Raw genomic sequence first — 22,252 nt, 5'->3', positions numbered from 1 at the left:
AAACGATAAAATACAGAACTTTTGCGATTACTGTACTAATGCAAACTACAGAACATAAAAATAATTGTTTTTTATATAATGAACTCTAATCATTATTATAAATTTTATTTCTAACAGTATAAAATACTATTGTTAATAGATATTTTAAAGAATTTAAACTTTCTTTTAACTTTAAAGTTTTGTATTTTATCACATCAAAATTTAAATCATATTAAAATAATTTTTTAGTAAACATTTGATTTTTAATTTTTTTTCAATGTGACGTACCGGTTTAAAAAATTACCGACGCTCATAATGTCATCGAAAATTGAATGATAAATTCAAAAATAATAGTTTCATACTTATATTGTTATCGTAATACTGTTAAAATACAAAATTAAGAAAATAATGTCGTTTTCTTAAGGTTCTTATGAACAGCCTTTTTTTTTTCTAAAAGCTACTATCATGCTCCAAAACATATTTAATATTTAGATCAATCGATTCACAAAATATGCTGAGAATAACAATTTTTACTGATTTTCAGTATTTTTTGATTTATTCAATAATGGTATCAGATAAAGATTTGGAAGTATCTTTTCTGAAATTATTTCTTATAACAAATTACATAAATTAAAAATTATTTTAAATATCAAAAAAAATTAAAAAATTATGACAATTAAATTCCAATAGTAATATGAAATCAGAAATCATGGAACATTTTTCAATTAAATTAATTTTCATTATATATTTAAAATTGTTTTTTTAATGTGAAAAATCATGAAATTCCTTTATTCTCAATATGTGGGAATTCCAGGTGCGTTCCTAGTTTATAAGAATTTAAGCGTGTGAGTTTTCTTTAAGGGCCAAACAGCTGCCCAGAATTCGCTAGGCAATTTCATTTCCCCTCTCAATTAAATCTTTTACCTTCCTCACTCATGATATTAAAATTTTTTAGTGATTGGGACTTGTTACTTTTAAATAATTCTTTTTACACTATTTCGATTACTAAAGAAATTAATAAGTAAATTTTAAAAATTTTATTTATTTAGTTTGTATGTTACAGAAACGAATTATTATAATTAAATTACTATATTTAATACTTAATATACAATATATATTTTTTCCTTTAAAATCTAAATTAAATTTTTCCGATTTTAATTATTTTTAATTAAAAGTTTATTCGCCAAAATAGTTAACAAAAATTTATAAATAACATATGTCGAAAGAGAATGTCGGAAATTATCAATTACTTAGAATAATTGCCATTCAAGAAATAATAATTGATGTCAAGTATCGTCTTACAAAAATAATAATTTTTAATTGTAATTTAATCTACTTTATGCAGAACACGCCCATAATATTTATTTATTTAATTTAATAACGGTTGATTTTTTTTAAATTAGTTAAATATGTTAATTCGGATTAATAAATCATTAGACAAGACAAAAATTTAGAATGAATAAGTCAAAATATGAAAACTGTTTTTTAAATTTTATTAAAAATTTTACTAAAAAAGGAAATAATTGATACATACAAAGAGTACCATTTATAATACACATTTATATTAAACAATAGTTATAAGAATTTAAATCAAGTTATAATTTTTAAATACACACAGTAAGGGACACGTAACGGGAGACTTCTTCTGTTTCTGTGTTGTGCGATGCTTTTCTCAAAATTCAGACGGAGTAAACACTTTTCTGACGGTATAAATATTTACCAGTTTAAAAATTATCGAAATATTAGAAAATTTTCTACGTAGCTTCAAACAAATTCAACAAATAAGTTTCGTTTATTTTGTCCAATTTTTCTAGTTCTTCTCATTTGTTTCTAATAACTTTAATTTAAACGCAATCATTTGGTCAAAAGTTGAAAATATTATTTAAAAATAATTTAAGGATTATTATAAAATTTGAACGACTATTGTGGTGTTCTTAATACACAGTTCATTTGTATGAATTTAATTACAATACCAGATACAGGTTTTGAGACTTGAGATTTTGAATTCTGAATGAGATTTATCTAAACCAAACTAAAGCTCTGAAGATATGAATGTTGAAAATATCAGAATTATCGAGCACCATTTAATCTTGAAATACACAAAAAGAATTGAGTAAAAATTGAGTTCAGTCAATTAGTTCAAGTGGTTGGAGTAGCTGGTTAGAATTAGAAATAGAAATAAACTGGGTTCCAAAAATAACTGTTTGATTTAATAAGCAGTAAATGTTGGAGAGAAAATTGGACACTCTGTTACTGTTGTTTCACTGTTCCACTGTTGCAGTTTGACACTATTCACAATTCAATTTAAATCTTGTGACAAATTAATGGGAAAATTAGGATAAACTGCAACAAGTGCATGAAATTTGGAGACCAAACAATGGTGGTGATTGATTGAGAAAAGAGAAGAATTTGCATGAGGAAAAGGCAGAAGCGACAAAGTGCCGAAGTGCGTGTGAGGCGCAGTGCAAAGTGGGTGGTGGGGAGAAGTGTAGACACGTACGTGTGGAGGCAGATCACCGCTTGGCGAATCATGGCCCACTACAACCCACCATTCCACCACTAGTGGGTGACTTGTACGTCCCCAAGATCAGTCTCGCAACGACGTCCGACCGTTCCCGACGTGACCAACAGTACGCAATTCTTCGGCGACGGCGAACGCGGCCCGACGCCGTTTTAGTGATGTGTGACACTACTCAGTGATCGACGTCTGTTTTGCACGCAGTGGTCCACCTGTTTTTGTTCTAACTAACTCTTTGACTATTCGTTCGTTCGGCGTGTTTCTGACTGTTGTTGCCGCGGTGAGTAATAAACAATTCAGTCGATTGGGAGGCCTGAAACCTGAAAAGAAGCGGCCTCGCTCGGAGCACATGGTCCGCCAGCAACAAGTGGTCGCTGTGCAACAGATTACGACTGATTTTCACCAATTCCACTCGAACGGGCTTATTTGTTTGTCCCGACGCCATTTTACTGTGGAATTGTTGTTAGCTCAGCAGACTGCAACACATCCAACAAGATAAAAAATACTCAAATTTCATATCATATTTAAATAATTTTATCGGAGGATTTTGCTTAAACAGTCGCGTTATTGTGTGCGCCATAATTTGCTAAAAGAGACGAGACGCAACATTATTATTGTCAATCGGCTGCAATAAATCTGTCACTGACTGTGATTATTTTGAGCCTCTCGTCAAAGTGAGGCGAATGTTGTGGTCCGTCGTTCCCACATTTAAATCAACACTCTGTCTATCTTTTAAGCCACTTGAATATACAAGTAATGTTCAAAAATTGTTCCCAAACATTTAAACCAAAAAGAAATTTAGCAGCAGCAGTAGTTTGTAAATTTTATTATTATAAGATAATTACAGAATATTAAATGACTTATAAATTTATACTTAATAAAATATGCAGTCTAAGTTTCTTATTTAAGTTAAATAAATAATTTTATCTATTCACAAATACAGAATTTTAAGAAGACAAGTTAAATTTAAAAGTTTGTTGGTGAATTTTTCCATCCACGAAAATACAAACGGTTTTTATCGGACAAAACTGTATTGTAGGTTGAATTAAGAAATTCTCCAACAATGTATTTCCAATAGAATCGTTATTAAATAAAAATATGTGAGCAACTACTGTACTCTGAATGAATGAGTAATTATCTCGATTTTTACACATGTGGTGCATTCCGTGCATTGTACAAAATGTTTGATCAGTTTGGGGCTCAATCGTGGGTAACTGGGTAACTGTATCCGGAAGATGGGAGATAACCATTTTAATTACGTTTTGGCGTTTTGGCGTTTAAGTGTGCGTACGCTTCTAATAACGTAATAAGGTATGCTAATGACAGTCGAGGAGTATCTCAGATAAAATCTGGCTACCGAACCAATCATTTTCCAAACTAGTTACTTTGTTTATAAATGACACACTTATCGCCAACATTATCTTCAATATTAATTAAAGCTTAAAGTAATTATAGGTGGTCTGAGCCGTTTGTTGTTTCACAAGCCTTAGAAATGGCTCCCTAATACGTATTGGGACAATTAAAAAACTAATTATAAGACCATAAAACCATTATTTTTTTTAATCTGGAGCCATAATTAAAGATTTATCTTTCTTTGGGGAATTAATTTGCAAATGTTCCGATCGCTTACCTCTGCTTTAATATTGCCGAGCGAAGAAAACAGAAACTCGCACATATTCCCGTGATTGTGACACGGTGCGGCGTCAACAAATCTTACGTATATTAATCAATTAAAATGTATTTACGAATAGGTCGTACTATTTTTAGAGCAAGTGGTACGCAAACACGAAATTTGCGTATGCATTATCGTAGTTGTTTTGCTTCCAACTTGACGTAACGTCATTTAATTGTTTGCACAAATGCACATGTCATTGACGTCGCATATTTTTCAATAGTCAATGAATGTTTTTTAATTTCCTGCCAAAAATATGATGGGAGCCGAAACGATAATTACCGAAAGGCACTTAAAAATAAAATGTTAAAATAATGTAATGGATAGTTTGAGACACGCAACCTTTGCACGCGTACGCGAAAAAAATGAGGGAAACCGCAGTAATATCGTCTTTGCGGCTGTTTGTCTATATTACCTCTATATCAGATCTTGGCAGTGGCGTTCCTGCCCTGCTCCCTCCAATTGATTCTTTCGAATGTGGGGGGGGGACCCTAATAAATAATATTCGTAGGCTGGTGGTGCCGGTGTCGGTGCCTTGCCTTCCTGCTTACTATTCCTGTTTCGCTGTTAATGCTTTTATAAATAATACTTGTCTAATTGAACGATTCATAAATTTAGATACGACCATACGACCATACTCCGTTAATAACACTGCAAATAGCAAAACCTGTAAATTTATATCACATACGGTTATTACAATAAACATCTTTTTTTAATAGTACCACACAACAATTTTTATAGTCGACCATCACGACGTAATTAAATGTACAACGTATTCATTCTTATAAGTACCCAATGGTGATTTGTTTGCAGTCGTAATTTACATGAAATGTTGGTGTGGATTAGATGGGCCCCCCGTATCTTTCGGGACTTGTACGTCTGCGACACTCATTGTCAAACAACCTAACTATATTTACAAATTATTTATTAGAATTTTTAAACAGCGGGAATCGAACATGAAATTTTAATTCCTGTTTGTTTCACGGCTAAATATGTACACTTTAATTAATGTCCACTAATCAATTGTTTGTCTACGATGCGAACGTGGGAGTCTATAAAAATCTAAATTGGAATGTGAAGGAGCCCAATTAAATTAAAAACAAGTAGATGAGGTGAAAAGTAACCTCTTTGGAAATGAAACAATTGTTTTTACTTAATTTTCATTTTATGAAAAAATGTGAAACACGTAACTAAAAATTAACTCTCAAAATCAAACTAAGGACTACATTGTGCTGAAATTTGATACGTCGGCCTAAATATGAATAGACTATAAGGAACTATAAATTTTTTTGCGATAGCGACACATTTTGGTGATCAAGGAAATTACTTTTCACTTAGTACGTCAACGAAAATAAATAATTTAACTCAATACTCATAAAAGTAGTTTATAATTAAATTATAGGGCTGCAATTAAACAGGTGTTAAAAACACATAGAATAACTAATTTGTAAAACCTATTCAAGTGTATACCATCACACTGTTTAACTCCACATCCCAATATCAGACAAGTCACTGTTAGTTTATTTATTTATCTACTTTTTATGGGCACTGATTCAAAGTGGAACATTTTAAGGAGCCTACGAATGGTTATTTAAATTTATACATTGTCAGCTTTGTGGTACAGAGGTGTGGTCTAATTTAAAAGTGTGGATTTAAGGCGTAACAACAACTAATTTTGACGCACGCATTTCCCCGAAACATACATTTCAATGTTCCAATTGCTGTTAACGTCTTAATTCGGTACAATTTATTGAAATCTGATACGGCCATTTGAATGTTAAGTGGAGTTCAGTCTAAAAGTTGTTGGCTGCCTCATTGTTTGACATTTAAGTGGTACGATTTTGATATATTGACACTTTTAAAATATTAAATCCAACAACCAACAACGCGGTTTCGCGACCTTTATTTCATAATTAATTTTGAACGATTTTTTCCCATTTAAAACAAGTTCACCTTGCAACTGATAATGGCACGGACACGTCCGGACGTATTTGGACGTGTTAATAAGGCGACATCTTCGTTATGTTTTCAGCTTTCACTCTACTTACACATGTAGATGTCTAATACACACATGAGTACTCGTTTCGAATGATAATTGCATAACACAATTTCAATTATTACAATGGATATTGCGAGAGTTTAATTAAAAAATAAAAATAAGAATGGCGAACATGCGGTTAATTAATTGTTTGCTTAAGTAAAAAATATTAAAACATTTTGAGTTATGTAATATTATGATGATAAATGCAGTATTTTTGATAAAAAAAAATTAAAAATGGGCAGTTATAGTTATAGAGACTGTTCATAGAAGTGAAAACTTAAAATTTGAAATTTTACAATTTGTTACTGTACCATTCAGTTGCACTGGTATAAGCATGTCGGTGACGTGAACCTATCAAAAAGTGCTCAAGGCGGCTAAAGGATTTTTCATTATAAAAAATTGATTATTTTCAATTGAAACTACTCCATATTCATTTGAAATTTCAGTTACTAAATTAAGTAGAACATAACAAACAAACGATACATTTTAACAACATAGTAATATTGATATTTAAATTGTGTGAATTGTTAAGAAGTTAGCAAAACATGTAAATACATCGGTGTCGGGAGCGAAACGAGAGGGAAACGCGGTTGTTAGCTTCAAATCGATTTTCGGGACGGCACGAGTTTCGTAACCCCGGACTAGGCGAGGGTCAAGGCCGCTCCCGGATGTTCCGGCACACGATGCACTCCGGTTGCAGACGCATCCTCCGTTTTGCGCGCAACTTTCACCCGATCTTTCGCTTCGGGTATGTTCATGTGTGTCTCTTTTATCTCGTGGTGTGCTTTGGAGACGCGTGACGTGTTTAAAAAAAGTGAATTCGCCCTGTATTAATTTATGTTTTAGACAAAATTTAAAAAATAGTGATAGAAACAAATAAATTAATTAAAAATCCATCGTCACGATGTAAGTTTCGGCAGATGGTGTCCGAAGGAATAAGTGGGAGTTGTGCAGAGTACAGTTGGAGCGGCGATTTGCATTTAAAGAGCGAAACTGTTAGTCCATAGAACGCTTCACCCGTTAATTATGAAAACACCACTGCTCCGCACAAGAATCGTTATTAAACGTAACATGATTTTAATTGTCGGTTGTAATGCGGAGCCAAACCATAATTAATTGCAATTAAGAGAGGAACACGTCCAACAAACCGCGTCGCAGATTGTTTGTTTTTCTCATTATAAATTGGCGTCCCTGTATATGCGAGTGATGCCTTTGATGTGAGAGGGTGACGCAAATGTTTTACATAACGTGTCATAACTCCACCTGGCAGAGTGGCAGAGTGGCAGTTTGGCAGTTTGGCAGTTTTGGAGGAATCACCAGCATTGTCGGTCGTTTATAAATTTAGTTCAGACAAACATAAATAGCACAACTTTGACCGAATGGCTCGTGAAAAATACGGCATCAGCTGTGTACTGGAAACTACTCAGTGGCGTCACTCGAATTCCTACCTAACCATTTATTTTGGGCACTCGAACACTCTTCGAGATGTTTCCAAATCAAACTTCGACACCGATAAATCTTAACTGTTGTTTGTCATGATGTTCTCTCAAATGTGAACTACATTTTTGGATAAATAATTACGGTGGGTCGCTGTAGTGAATTGGTGAAAAGGTTAAAAGTTGAGACATTGGTGAAAATGGTGGATGCCCCGGTGATACTAAAATGTACAAGTCACGAGTTATTAAGTGCGTTAGTTTACGGGTTTCATATCTGCGGAGGTAATGTTGCGGCGTTACGGGTAAGAACACAATGAATTCCCGAGGTAGCGCAGGATTTTCTAAATTTGGACATGACCGAGCCCCGGAGTACGCCTTTGTTCGCGTGCCAAACGAATTCCTGCTTTACACGAATCTAACGTAATTGAATCGGATTTATGGTCTGTTTTGACGTGGGAGATGATTAGATTAAAAATACTTTAATCTGGCCAATAAAGTGTTTTCTCCCAAATACATCTCGCGGTTGATTTACGAGTCAAATAAATAACGCAGTCGATTCGAAATTTTTACAACGCCCGCATTAAATAAATTTCAGTAATGGCTCTATTATAGTTCAACTGTTTGTTGTCGGCGTCTTTGATTATAATTGAATTGGCTCCAATAATGTCACCGTCAATATATTGGACGTATTTATTATTTCGAGACTGTAGCAAAAGTTAATAATTTTTATGGGCATCATTATTGTGAAAAATGGTGTTTTGTCGTGTTCGGAAAAGGGGCCCGTGACCGTCGGTGACACGTGGGCACCGCTGACGGCTGCGACCTTGACACTGGTGATCGGTGACGGTGACAACGCACAACTTCCGATCGATACGGCCGGACCACTCGGGCTACTGCACTTGCAACCGTCCTCTGTCTACCTGCTGCTCTAACACTCAAACGCGAATTCCTCTCTTGCTCACTGCACACACACACACACACACACACACAACTACACGATGTTTATAAAATACTCTAAATGTAACTTGCTGAGGTAAAAAGTAATTTCCTTCAACACCAAAATGTGCTGCTATTGCAAATATCTTATAGTCCATTCATATTTAGGGTGACGTACCACATTTTAGCACGATATAGCTCAAAAAATTAAAAAAAATCACTGAAATAAGTGTATCGATCAGAAAGGATGTTTTTGAAGAAGTTTAACTGAAACAGAAGAAATTCGACTTATCACAGGTTGTGTCAAATATTTAATTTTCATTGTTAAAGTATTCAAGTTAACAAAGTTTGAGTTGTTAATTAAAAATTACTGTAACATTCATTGTGGATATCATTGTTAACTAATTTACTTTGAGTTTGAATTATTCAAATTTGATTTACAGAAATTCAAATGTATTTCTAATTTTATATTTGAAACAATAAAAAATGTCAAATGATAAATACCTCTAAATCAAATTGAATTTTAGACACCTTCCTTGGTTTTCCTATACCGATAGAAAAGCATTTAATAAAACCCTTAATTGTAGATAAAAACAAATATTTTTCTCTTAAATAAATTTTCTTTTAATTATTAGCATAATATTAATTGTTTTCTATAAATATTTATTAAGCAACTCTTTAAACAATCTTCCTTAACTGAAAAATTGATTTTATAAAATTATTTATCCTAAATATAATAAAATTAACTTGTTTGTTGATATTTAGTGTGTTTTGTTTCAAGTGTAGTGATCATGTATATTCATTTAACGTATTAGAAATAATTAAAAATACTCAATGTAAATAATTTCATGAATATAAAAATGATTCTTGTGCTGTACAAATAAGAATGATATGTTAATCACTTTTTTACAATTTTTATGAATTGTGACGAAAAATTTTATTCAGCTTATAATTTATCATGTTGTTAATATAATTTTAATATATCGATAGAAAAACGTTTACTCTATCTAAATTCTGAAAGAAACAGAACATGTTTCCCAATACGTGATCCTTACTATACGTATCAAACATTTCTCTAATCTTGACTTTAGACCAAAATTATATAATATTAATTTAATGGAAAAAATAAAAATGTTTATTGTTAACTAAACAGCATCGTCGTCTTTAAGCAGCTTCCTATTTAGGTGAACTTGATCAGATTGGCCGATTTAATAAAGCCATTTAACCTAATCCTGTAAATAACTATAATCAGTTAGTTTAATATACAAAATTATTAAGTAGAATAACTAAATTTTGCGCATATACATTAATAAAATAACTATTATTTGTCGAACGTTCATCTTCATGATTGCACACTTTATACCAATCACCTCTTAAAGTCCCGTTAGAAATTTCAGGGAAAAAACATGCAATACCTTCAAACCAAGATCTAACATAAAGTTATAATATTGCAAAATAAATTGATCTATATAAACATTAAAAATTGTGGGTTCATACCTATTTTTGTTTTCTATACTGACAAACTCATATTACGATTGTTTCAAACAAATGTTTTCTGTTTCAGATCCCGTTTTGCCACAAGCTACAAGAGAAAATTGAGGTAGGTCTAATTGTTATTTATACAGATTTTGTTATATAAGAATGTCAAGAGAGAGAGAGAGAGAGGGGAGAGAGAGAAGAAAACAAAGTGTAACTTGTTATGCGTCATTTGAGATCTCATTTTTTCAGTGTTACGAGAGTAAGTTGAGTTTTTTGCGAAACAGTGACATTGTTAATAAGGAAGGCATATGTATTATTTATAACCGATGATAATACACGATAAGCTTTGGGCCGATCGTAAGGTCCGCATAACAGGTCTTCTGGACGTTTTTAAAACAATAAGAATATACTGGTTCAAGAACTGGAATGGTGACAAGAAGTGGTAATTCTTCTGCCCTGAATGTTATTTTGTGCCGCAAAAACGGCCATATTCAACGAGAATAGCGCTTCATAAGTCAGCGATGTGCAGGACCGGACATGCCCGTCTCTTTGCTCTCGGGACACCCATTTGTTTCAATTCTTAACTCTATGCTCACCCACTTGGTGGTTACCCTATGTGGTGGTTACGATTTGAATCGTTCATCCGACACGTTTCGGAATTGCGCGTGGAACGGCGGTTGGGAAAGGCAGAAATCCAAGTGAGTCCGGCCCTCGCAGTCGCAATTCTTTCGTCGCTTTCGTCGTCATCAAACAGTTCGAGTCGGTCAAGTAGAGGAAGGAGTACATTCCGCTTTATCTACCTGTTATTTTTTATATAACAACAGGTTATTTTTGTGGGCGACCAGAGCGGCGTATCTGCTCCGGTCTGAAGAAGCTCCCTCACTATCAAAGGCCCGTCAGAGATACCGAACTTACTTACGACGGCTCTTCGCTCACCCACGCCACAATGCATTAAGTCGGGCACGAAATAAAAGAAAGACTCTCGTAAAATGGTTTGATAACATAATAACTTGTTTATTAGAATCGAAAACCGTTCCGATGTTTATTTATTTTTCGGAATAAGTAACTAGTTATTGATTCAAATGTTTGTTGGGCTAAAAGGCATTTATGCGGTAATTATTTTTAAGCGATTATTGTAATAGAACGATAAAATAGCCGCCAACGTAACAAATTTAAATACAATGACCGTAATATTGAAATGTGGCTTTATATGACGACAAAAGGACATTTTGAATTTAAATATTCAAATGGAGTGTAAAAGGCTGATTAAAGTTCGAATTCTCAGACATTTGTATGTAAAATTGAAGGGAAAATAAGAAATAAGGCGGAACAATGTTCAAAGATGGTCGAAGATTACAGCAAAGCCTTAATTTATGGATTTTTCTGTTTGTTTTTTGTTCTTCAATCTTCTTATGAATATGTAAACGTACGTATAAATTTGAATCGTAATTAATTTCTTGTTAAAATATGCAAATTTTATTTACTTCTAAATGTTTAACGGCGGACATTTCCCAATGCTGATTGTTTCAATTTTCAATTTAACATCGACATCTCAATTCCGAAGTTCCACAAGGGAGAAAGAAAGAAAGAAAGAAAGAAAGAAAGTGCAGATAACGAGCGGGGCCCACGAAATTATACCTGAGTGTTGTTGACTCGCACTTTATTTATGAGGGTTGGCTATTTGGAGGAATTAGTCGTTCCTATTGCCCGATAATTATCCGCCCGCCTAGTGCTACCGTAGCGGTCCCCCGTTACTGTTAAATTTTCAAGTAACCGGAGGCGTCCGACGTTTGCGGTTTATGACGGAGCGTTGTGTGTTTTTATTGTTCTCGAAATTCGATTGAAGTCGATGGCTCGGGGCGGCGTGTGAGGTGTATCTCCGGACAAATGCGCGTATGTGTTTGGCTTCCAGCAGAGAAACTTAATGTACGGCCGAGTCGGCCTTTCAAATTTTAGTCAAATTGCTTTTTGATGTCTTTTATGCGGTTGATAACATAATTAGAAGTGTGTTTGCGCTGTTTGTGCCTCTGCCACGTAACTGTAATTTTACACCACCATTGTTGGTGTCAAAAACACCTACAATATTGTAAAGTACCATTTTGATCAACGAAGTACTCTTTGGGAATACGTTATCTCACTGAATTTGACAAGTGGACACTTGACCAAGTAATTTTCTCTCTTATTTGAACTACAGAAAAGACCGAATTTTGTTAAAGAAAAAGTTTATGGGTTCACGTCACCGACATGTTTATAACAATATATCTGTACCTATACAGCTTATAAACGAAATTTAACAAATTATGAACAAAATATAATAAGTAATAATAATATAAGTGATTAATTACATTCTTAATCGCGTTAAAGAAGTTAATATGTATTGTAATGTAACATGAATAGAACGAGTGATAAAAACATCGGACACAAATTAGAATGAACCGTTTTCGATTTTATTAGACGTTCAAAGTAATTATCTGCCATTACGGTCGTAAGATAAATTGCTGCATTTGGGATTGGGACACGGTATGTGGGTACTTCGTGTTAAACACCAAAATCGTCTAAGGTCATTCAGACAACGAAATGCAAACATGTCAGACGCGTAATTATGATTTTGGGCAATAAGACAGAAATACCAAACACACACCCACGATCCACATTCGGCGGACTGGTTTGAATAGGGCCGCTCCCGGTACACCTGGCCAACTCCGACTCCGACTCCGACTCCGACTCCGTACACCTGATCTCTATCGTCCGCATAATGTTTTTCTTGTGCTCGCGCCAAATTTATGACGATTATTTATGTTTACCTAACGAAAAGAAACGCGCTGTAATTACGTATGGATGATGGACCCATATCTACCATCTTGAAATATTCGCCTCGCTGCCCAATAAATTCTATCTTCACAAATTCTAAAAAGTGGTTATAATGTGTGTAATATTTAATAATCTGACAAATTCCTCCACTTTTAACCGACGATTAAAGTGTTTTTTAATTACAATATTGCATAACTATACAAGTTAATACACATAAAATTTTTGTTCTTTACCCTCGATTAAGATTTAGAAGAAACAACAGAAATTAAAATTTGATAGTTATAGAAACTGCCGATAGACATAAAAACTGTACAACTGCAGATATACTGTTATAAGCATGTCGGCGACGCGAACCCACCAAAAAGTGCCCATCACATCTAAAAAGGTTTTCACTTCAAAAATACCATTGTATTCGATTAATTATAATCAACAATCAAATGTTAAAATGGATGATCAGCAATACGTTTCCCCTGTAATAAAATTGCTCATAAACGACTGATGGTTCATTCTAATAATGGCATTGGTACGTTTCGTTTTCAAACAGCAGGAAATAATCTGAGCCCTCGTTCGGGATAACATTTAAATATAGTTCGATTTACGACGGGATATATTAAATTGAGTGAACGGGTTCGTCGTGGTTTATATAATGGTATGTAACGTTCGGCATGTCGGGACATCAATAAACCAGCACCATTTATCTGTGCATAATAACCAACAACAGCAGGATAATGTGCGCGAACCTGTCTTTTTTGTGGGGAGGTGAAGAATTTTGATGAGGTAGGCTTCGTCCAAAATGAATTCGTATTTTGTGCGACCTTATCTATACCTATCAGCTTGATTTATGGGAAAAATGGGCATTCGGCATCTGAATTCAACACATCCTAGAAGGCAGTTGAGCCGTTTCGGAGCGCAGTGCGGTCACCATATAAGCCGTTTCTCCGAACACTGTTCACCTGACTGGAATTCTTTCGATTCCTGTATAATTATTGCTGCAGTTAATTACAAATAACGTCAATAAAACCATATGGGAAACAGAGTGCTATGGTAAAAAACTATTATAGAGCTTTATTAGTAAAGGTTTTTTCACAAATCACTACTTTGTTGTCATAAGCGATGGAAAAAATGGTTTATGGCTGACATCAAACGTATTCGTCGAGGTTGCAGCACGTTTACATAAAAACGAAACCAGTTCACGGAAGAACACTCGACGCAAATTCTCCATTTTTACTTTTTACTTTGTGCCGACAATAATGTACAGTTAAACAACAATTAAACATTTATGAAATCGCCGATTATCATACAGCATAAATTATGCGTTATTAAAAAGCTCCGACTTCTGTTTCGTATCAAGTCAATTCAATTCAATTTAATTGAATAACAGTGCACGTTGCGCTAGCCACAATTAATTTATTTTTTGCGTGCGTAACCATACGGTGAGCACCAGCAGCACCAGCAGCACCGCCGATTGTTTCCCTGATTCATCCTGACGCAGCCATATGCCACACCGACGTTCCCGATTAATTTGTCTTACGGACATTCATATTAATTAGAGAGCGGTTGGTATAAATTCTGCTTAAAATTAAGCAAACATTGAAAAGCAATTAAAGAACACCGAATAAATTGACTCGGCACTCGACACACTCGACCGGTAATGGAATCACCGATTTATGTAAATCAACCTTAACACCGTCATACTGCGTTGTGCGTTGTGCGTTGTGCGTTCGAAGGATAACTGAGAGACCGTCAACCCAATGCATCATACGATTGTTTGATCGAGGACGACGTCTTAAAAACGCATCCGCGACGATAATGTAAATCTGTGGGTGTAACCTGTTAGATTCGAGATTCGAGATTTTACTTGCATCGCGGGCAAATATTTATCGGGACCGTTTTGCTTGGGTGCGGTCACAGCTCCTTGTTTGTCAACCACATTTCTACGCAATCCACCACTCCACCACTCCACCACTCCACCAGTCCAACTGCCTTTCATGATCTATCTATTCGACACCAACCAACCACTTTCCAGACGAATCTTTTAATAATCAACTGAACGAGCATAAATTTGTTACGTGGAAAAGTGGAGAAGTGGATTTTAATAGGCGTGCTTGCCAGTTTATTACCATCATATTTATACGTTAATTAGACGATGATAATCTAACGCAACATTATATTTTCGATTCGTTTCATTTAAATATCATAAACGCAAGCGATATAAGCTGCAACCTGGGTACCATCGTACCAACCATAATTAATATACAAAATTTATAATCCACCTGTTAATTATTTAAATTACGTCCATTAATTAAGGAGATGAATCCAAAACAACGACGCGTTTCCATTCAAGATGATTTTGCAGATTCCTGTGCCACACGGGATCTCTCAATCCGTCTTGTCTTATCAGATGTATTAATGATACTGATAAATGAAGAAGTGAATCCAAAATATAAGTTCATTTCCTTCGCTCAGCACTTTTAATGGGAAGAGTCTTGTGCGAAGTGGTGTTTACGTTTTTGTGAATGAGCCACGGTTCCCGGTAACTGACCACCTCGGCGTTGCTGCGGGCCCATTTTTTGTCTTGCACCATTTCCGCCGACGAGGAGAAATAATTGATTTTACTTTTAACAATCTAAATTGTCAATAATTACTCATGGTCGAAACAGCGTTCCGAAGATTTGCGTGAGTTAGCTTTTCATGTTGTACAATTTCTTATAATTAAGTGTACAACGCTATTGGTAACTCGGACACCTGCACAGACCAGACAACAGAAGTCGCCGCCACCGAGATCGAGGCTCGCTCTCCACATAAAGGACACTGAACGTGGGGGAAGTGTCAATGTGAAAACGATATTTTTTTAATACGACGTTTAGTGGCGTTAGCTAATTACGAAAGTCAGTCTGAAGAAAAAACCGCTTATATCAACTAGTTTTTGCATATATAAATCTATTGGATAATTAATTGGTAGATGGTTAGCAACTCTGTGGACATTTTAGCGATGACAGCAAGAGTCATTTTTAATTAATACACTAATTAGTGTTATATTGTAAAACTATCCACTTCTACCTCAATGTTTTTCAGCAGTTTTTGTGATAATCTCAGTAACCCCCCGCTCCCTTTTAACACGTAATTTTCTCATTGGTCTGTGCGGCGGAGCATATCGCTTTAATATGATTTCACCATTTAATGACCGCCTTAAGAATTTTGTATCATTATATCCCGAAGAATATTCGAGTTATAAATAAAATCAATTACTGCTGTGATCCGCTTCGTTATTTTATTATATCCACTCGTTTAAATTAAAATATTTCACTTTGAAGGGGAACTACCGAAACCGTTTTTAATTAGTTAATGGCAATTCTCGAAAATCCTATGGTCACTTTGCACAAATTTGGGCATTTTTCTGAACCATCGTAACAATTAATTTTATAAAATGTGGCAACATTTAAATTGTCCAAAAATTGTGCGTTACATTCGCACAGGTTCCACGAACGACGGTGAGGTGGAGGGCGCAGCGCAGCGCAGCGCAGCGCAACGCAACGCACGCTTTCAAAGAGCAACGTGGCTGTCGGATTTTTTCCAGCCTCCAATTACGTATTATTTTTTGTTTCGATATGTTCCGCGATACGTGTAATTAGCTGCTGCTGCTACCGTGCGAATGGAACGGGCAACAACCAATCAACTTAATTATTACGTGCACCCTGTATAAGATACGAAATTGTCCGGAGCAAAAACAATTACATTCTTGGAAACCGCTGCGCGGTTCTAAGGCCTTGTCAAGGCATTTTATAATTATCGACCTGGGTACTGTTACGTTTTATTGGGCTCGTTGCCGACTCGGAAAAACTGAGCCTCCATTTGTCATTAATTAATTGAAAAAACGACCGAATTAGACGAACAAGTGTAAAGACCGACAACAATTGCAAAAGTGACGTTCCCATATTTTACTTAAATTTTTGTAGGTCCACACCTCGTCCTGTTATATCGGAGGCGTGACTTAATTTCTTCTCCTCGTTCATCCTCTTACTCTCAAGATAAAAATAACTTCCACCTCCTCTCCCGTTCGCAAGTTTGATCTGGTGCCGTTTAAGTGGAGTCCTGAGCGTGGATTGGGCCGACGGTGATGTGTGTGCATAACCATACATCATGAATGAATTAAGCGGACTGAAGTGTAAGCAGGAAGTGAGCCATTAACTGCGGAGTATCGACGTTATATGAGCCACAATTGAGTAGGCATGATATGCTTTATTATTACTAAAAGTCGAATTTACTTCTCAAGTAACGCGACGACGCTAATTCAACAAATTGGTATCGGCTGAAACGTTATTATACAATTAAATAATCATAAACAGTTATGGAAAAGTAAAAAAGCGAAGGCTACGATCATATAGCGCGGATTCCAATAAACATAATATTATTATTTATAGATTAACACCATTCGTTCCAACATCCATCTTAATAAGTTGCAACATTTTAACAACTGTTGAATATTTTTAACCGTTTTATCATCGTCATCAATTGATTAAATGGGAATATAATAGCTTTAAAATTCGAACATATTTTTTGCAAACGATTTAGCAGTTATTCACGTCCACACCTTCTTATCTATCTCTTTAAAAATGTTCCAAAAATATATTCTCCTGTTTTCATATATTTATCAAATATTAAATGCAACTGACAATTAAAAAATATAAATAAAATAAATTATTTTATTCACTAATTCTCTCATTTTCTTCTACGTCATAACGAACAGTTTTGTCTTATATTATTACTATTTTAAATATTAAATTTATTTTATTTAAAATACTTATTATGATTAACAATCATTTGTTTTTAATTTAATTATTTATTTTTAATCTCTTAAACTTAATAAATTTACGATAATAATTAAATACATAAACATGTCTACTATTGGCTAATGTTAAATAATTCTCACAGAATAGTCGTATAAATGACATTACATTTTTAACTTAATCAGCAACATGTGTTATTTATAACTAAATTAATGATGGGGATTATGGTAAGCAAATAATTTATTAGATCCATTCACACCCACGACCAATTAAATAACATAATTAGCATTTTACATCGGCCTCTTATGAGACAATATGTAGTTTTAATTCGAATTAAAATAAAGTGACTAAATATGTTAGTTGCGGCCAGTCGGCGTAAATATATTAAAATATCAATTAAATTTAATGTATTCGTTGGAAGGAACAGGAAATGGATACCGCATCCTTTTCACTGTTGCGGTCTTCTGGTCTTATCATTTTGTTAACATTACCACTGGACTGAAGTTAACGTGAAATAATTACACAAAGATTGTGTTAGTTCTTTACATATGCGTTATTATGAAATTACTTACGCTCATTACCATAATAACTAAAACAAATAGTCGATGCCATTTGCTGGTCTGAGATCCGTCGTTTATTTTTAAATCCATGTTGTGATCTCCGCTTATTTATAGACTCGTGCAATCTTATTAACAATGTCTGTTGAAGAACGAAATGTCGGAAAATTAATTAAATAACCGACACCACCTGTGCTTACATTTTCTAATTGGTGGTATACAGTGGTTGCCTAATTCTTTTTAATTGATTATATTTACAATATATTTATGTTAAATCCATGTCTGTAATAATAGTAATTGAATAAAACCCACTAATTGTGTGTTCTGTACAAGTTGTACGAGAGTTGCTTCTAAATCAAAGTCGCCATAAAGTTAATTTAATCGAGTTTAATTCAAGTTTTACTGTTATTACGTGATTGTGGGATTAAAGAAGACATTCGCTTAATTAATTTGCGCACACATCAAATCATAATTGTGAGCAGCGGTTTAAGATGGAAAGATAACAGTCCATAGTTTTATGGAACGAATAAAAGGCAAAAAGCGGTAACATAGATAGTTTGTCGGGATGAACCTTTTAAATTTGTATTCGATGCAGAGCGGCGACGATTTGAACACAGTACCCACAACTAGTTTGTCATACGTATAAGGCGATACCGCATACAAATATTCCACCGTGGAAGGTGGGTGGTTTTTACGCTCGTCCACTTCGCACAGCCTCTCAGATTGCGCCCGTCGCGGGTCAACCTTACTGCCAACTTTATCTGCAGCCGGGGTCGTAAAACCCGACGGCGCGTGGAGCGGGTCAGTCGCCGCCGCCGCCGCCGCCTCGGTGATGCAGTTCACTGCAGTCTGGCCCGTGACCGCCCCCGCCGCAATGCACCACGTGCTCGGCCGCCTCTCTTCTCTTCTTGACGCTCCTTCTTCTGGCGCTGCCACCGCTGCTGCTGCCGTCGCTGCTGCTGCCGTCGCTGCTGCCGTGCGTCCCTCCATTCATATTTCATAACGAGGTCAGCCATCAGGTGCACCACAACAGGTACCCGGCCGCCACTTATCGGGACTACCGACGCATGTTCGTGTGCCGACGTGTGTTTTTTCTTGCCCGAGGCGAACGCGAGGAGTGCTCGAAGTGCTCGAAGTGCTCGAAGTGCCCGGTTTCTCCGCCGACGGTAATTACCACGCTCATTCGCTCTTTCGCGCTCTTTCACTCTTTCGCTCTCTTCTCGAAAATTAATCGGAACGGTTCATCGTCGATTGTTTGTTCTCGTTACGTAACTTAATCGCATGTGTCTTCTCTTTCCAGACTTCCCCTGCGGTCGAGTAGGAAGACGTCCGCAAAAGTGCTTTCGTCAGATTATGCGATTGGCTGAAAGGAGTCCAGCAAATCGTACGAAGGTCCCGCGGCCCTCTGCCGCCCCGAACTAATGACTATGGCCGAAGCTGCTGTCGAGTCCTCCACCGTCGTCTCCACACATGACAAGGCCAACAACAACCACCCTCTGGTCGTCAATCACAACCACAGACCGATCGGGAAGCAAAGGAAACGCAAGAGGCTCAGCCAAGTGTTGGACAAACTGACCAGCGGTGCGCCACCCCCGGAAGACAATGTCGACTTGCACGCACCTCCCATCAACAACAACGTGCAGCACGTCTACAACAACAACAACAACAACAACAACAAAGGGGATGGTCTCGGCGAGGAAGGTCTCGCCCTAAAGAACCCCAAAAAATACGTATCCGACGTGTTCAAGTTCGACGCCGCCCACGAAAGAGACCGAATCCGCATGCTGACCAACCCCACGCCCGGCGCCAGCGAAGACGAAGACGTGTTCAGCCCCGCCAGCTCGAGCAACAAATCCCCACACAGCTCAACCGAATCGCCCCGAATTAGTTTTAGTCCGTTAAGACTCAAGGAAGAGGACGCCAGTTCTAGTCCACCTCTGACCCTGCAACGGCCCCTGTGCACTTGTTATCAGTGCTTGACGGGCGTCAGCATGGGCCACAATCCGCCGCTGCACCCCTACGACCGATACTTTCCGGCACCTCCAATTTCGCCATTGACGCCAGCATCACCCGCCTCTTCGTACAACTTCGAACGTTATTTCCAAACCAAGTACCTGCCGGACATTTTCAAGAAACGGAGTCACTCCGATTCGGACTTGCCCTTGTGGTACGAGCCTGCCAACGCGGAGAGGGCCAGGAACCCCCCGGGCTGGCCGCATCCTCTGTCCTCACTGTCGACGGGGGGCTCCGGCAAAGGATCCGTAGAATCGGAAACGTCGTCGCCCCAAGAATCTCCGTTGGACTTGTCCATGAAGAGCTCAAAGACCCTCGTGCCCCCACCTCTGCAGTTGCTGCCCCCAGGGTTCCTGCCTCCCCGTGGTTCCGTGTCGGTACCCGTAGTGAAGGGCGACGTCGCATCCCCCACGACGAAGGAGTCGGTGGCGTCCAGGTACAACCTGGAAGTGTCCCCGGTGGTGGAGGAGATGCCCCCCGGCTCAGACGTGGCGTACGTCTGTCCAGTTTGCGGTCAGATGTTCAGCCTCCACGACCGCCTCGCCAAGCACATGGCCTCGCGGCACAAAAGCCGCCAAAACGCGGGCGAGAGCACCGCCAAAGCGTACCTCTGCGAAGTGTGTAAGCGGTCGTTCGCGCGAAGTGACATGCTCACGAGACACATGCGTCTGCATACAGGTGTCAAACCGTATACGTGTCGCGTGTGCGGCCAAGTATTTTCACGATCGGACCACTTATCGACCCATCAGCGGACGCACACGGGAGAGAAGCCGTACAAATGCCCGCAGTGTCCTTACGCAGCTTGCAGGAGGGACATGATCACCAGACACATGAGGACGCACACCAGATACGAACCCGAGACTATCATCCAACCCGTCAAGACTGAACATCACTAACTACATACATATATATATACATTTAGGGTGAATATGATGAACATACTTGTTATTTATTTTCTTTCCCTTTCGTCCGTTTATCATTTGGTCTCGCTACCGAAAAGTAATTAGCAGGTATCTTCCGTCTGTGACCCTATAATTTTACTATGTACAGTGTTATTTATTACTGTTTTTGTGTGTTAAACTTTCGAATATAACTAACTTGGTTATTATAGACAATCAAATCAGTGCGTACCAAAAATATCACTTAATAAGACTATAATTATGTAAAATTTATTTAACGTTCATGTAAATTTTCGACAATCTGTTTTGTTTTTTTTTCTTCTAGTCTTCCCATACTCTGTCTTATGGGTATTCTTGGTACCGGTGATGCCATTAAGTTTTGCCTATTGGATCTCAAGCCATTCCATTCTCTCTTGCCAGGCCAGTTTATAAACGTTTGAAAAACTAACATCTATTATTACTAGAAAACTTTTTCCTTGTGCCAAATATTATGGCCAGTGGCAATAATTTCATGCCAGATCACTCGTTTTTTATACACTTTTTCGTTAATATTTGTATAACTGTTGTACATTTTTTCAAACATAACATTTCACCGGAAAATGTGGAGTAAAAAATTGTAATTGGAGACGAAAAACCTGTCAGTGACTTTCTCTTCTGCATTTTCATCTCCACATTTCGGTAGTCTTGTAAACAGCTTGGAGCGGATTTTTTATTATATCATTATTATTATTATTATTATTATTATTACTATTATTATGTGTAAGACCTTTCTCAAAATTTGTCTAAAACCACATGAAGTCTGCCAATAAATTGTGTAATTATGTAACATTGATGATCGTACGTACCATTTATTATATTTGTTAATTTCGAATGATATTTATAGTAAACGATACACACACTGTGATATTTGTACATTTTTCGAATTATTTATTTTTGTGAGATTAGATTGTGCGGTCTCTCTATTTTTGATATACAAATTTTTAGACTATTTTTATTTCAGTTGGACTTCATGTTTTGTGTGATTCGGGCATTACATTCTTAATTAATTTGCGTCATTGTGTTTGTTATTTACAACTGGCGTAACGACATTCGTTAATTTTTTGGTTTTGGCACAGATATTATTT

The 22,252-nt window shown here is 36.6% G+C and overlaps 1 protein-coding gene across 1 annotated transcript; it reads left to right on the top strand.

Moving 5' to 3' along the window:
- Window positions 1–2,577: 2,577 nt before the first annotated feature.
- Window positions 2,578–21,984, top strand: LOC109602315 (zinc finger protein GLI4). Its single transcript, XM_020018664.2, has 3 exons — window positions 2,578–2,777; window positions 10,147–10,182; window positions 19,517–21,984. Exon 3 carries the CDS (start codon window positions 19,638–19,640, stop codon window positions 21,123–21,125), a length of 1,488 nt encoding a protein of 495 aa, XP_019874223.2. The 5' UTR covers window positions 2,578–2,777; window positions 10,147–10,182; window positions 19,517–19,637; the 3' UTR covers window positions 21,126–21,984.
- Window positions 21,985–22,252: the final 268 nt, after the last annotated feature.

Source organism: Aethina tumida, chromosome 2, assembly GCF_024364675.1.
Source record: "Aethina tumida isolate Nest 87 chromosome 2, icAetTumi1.1, whole genome shotgun sequence".
NCBI classification, from domain to species: domain Eukaryota; kingdom Metazoa; phylum Arthropoda; class Insecta; order Coleoptera; family Nitidulidae; genus Aethina; species Aethina tumida.
This window is presented reverse-complemented; position numbering and strand designations above follow the sequence as displayed.

Bases quoted from the DNA above. Each gene is read 5' to 3' on its own strand.
- LOC109602315 (XM_020018664.2), top strand. From the start codon at position 19,638: ATGACTATGGCCGAAGCTGCTGTCGAGTCCTCCACCGTCGTCTCCACA.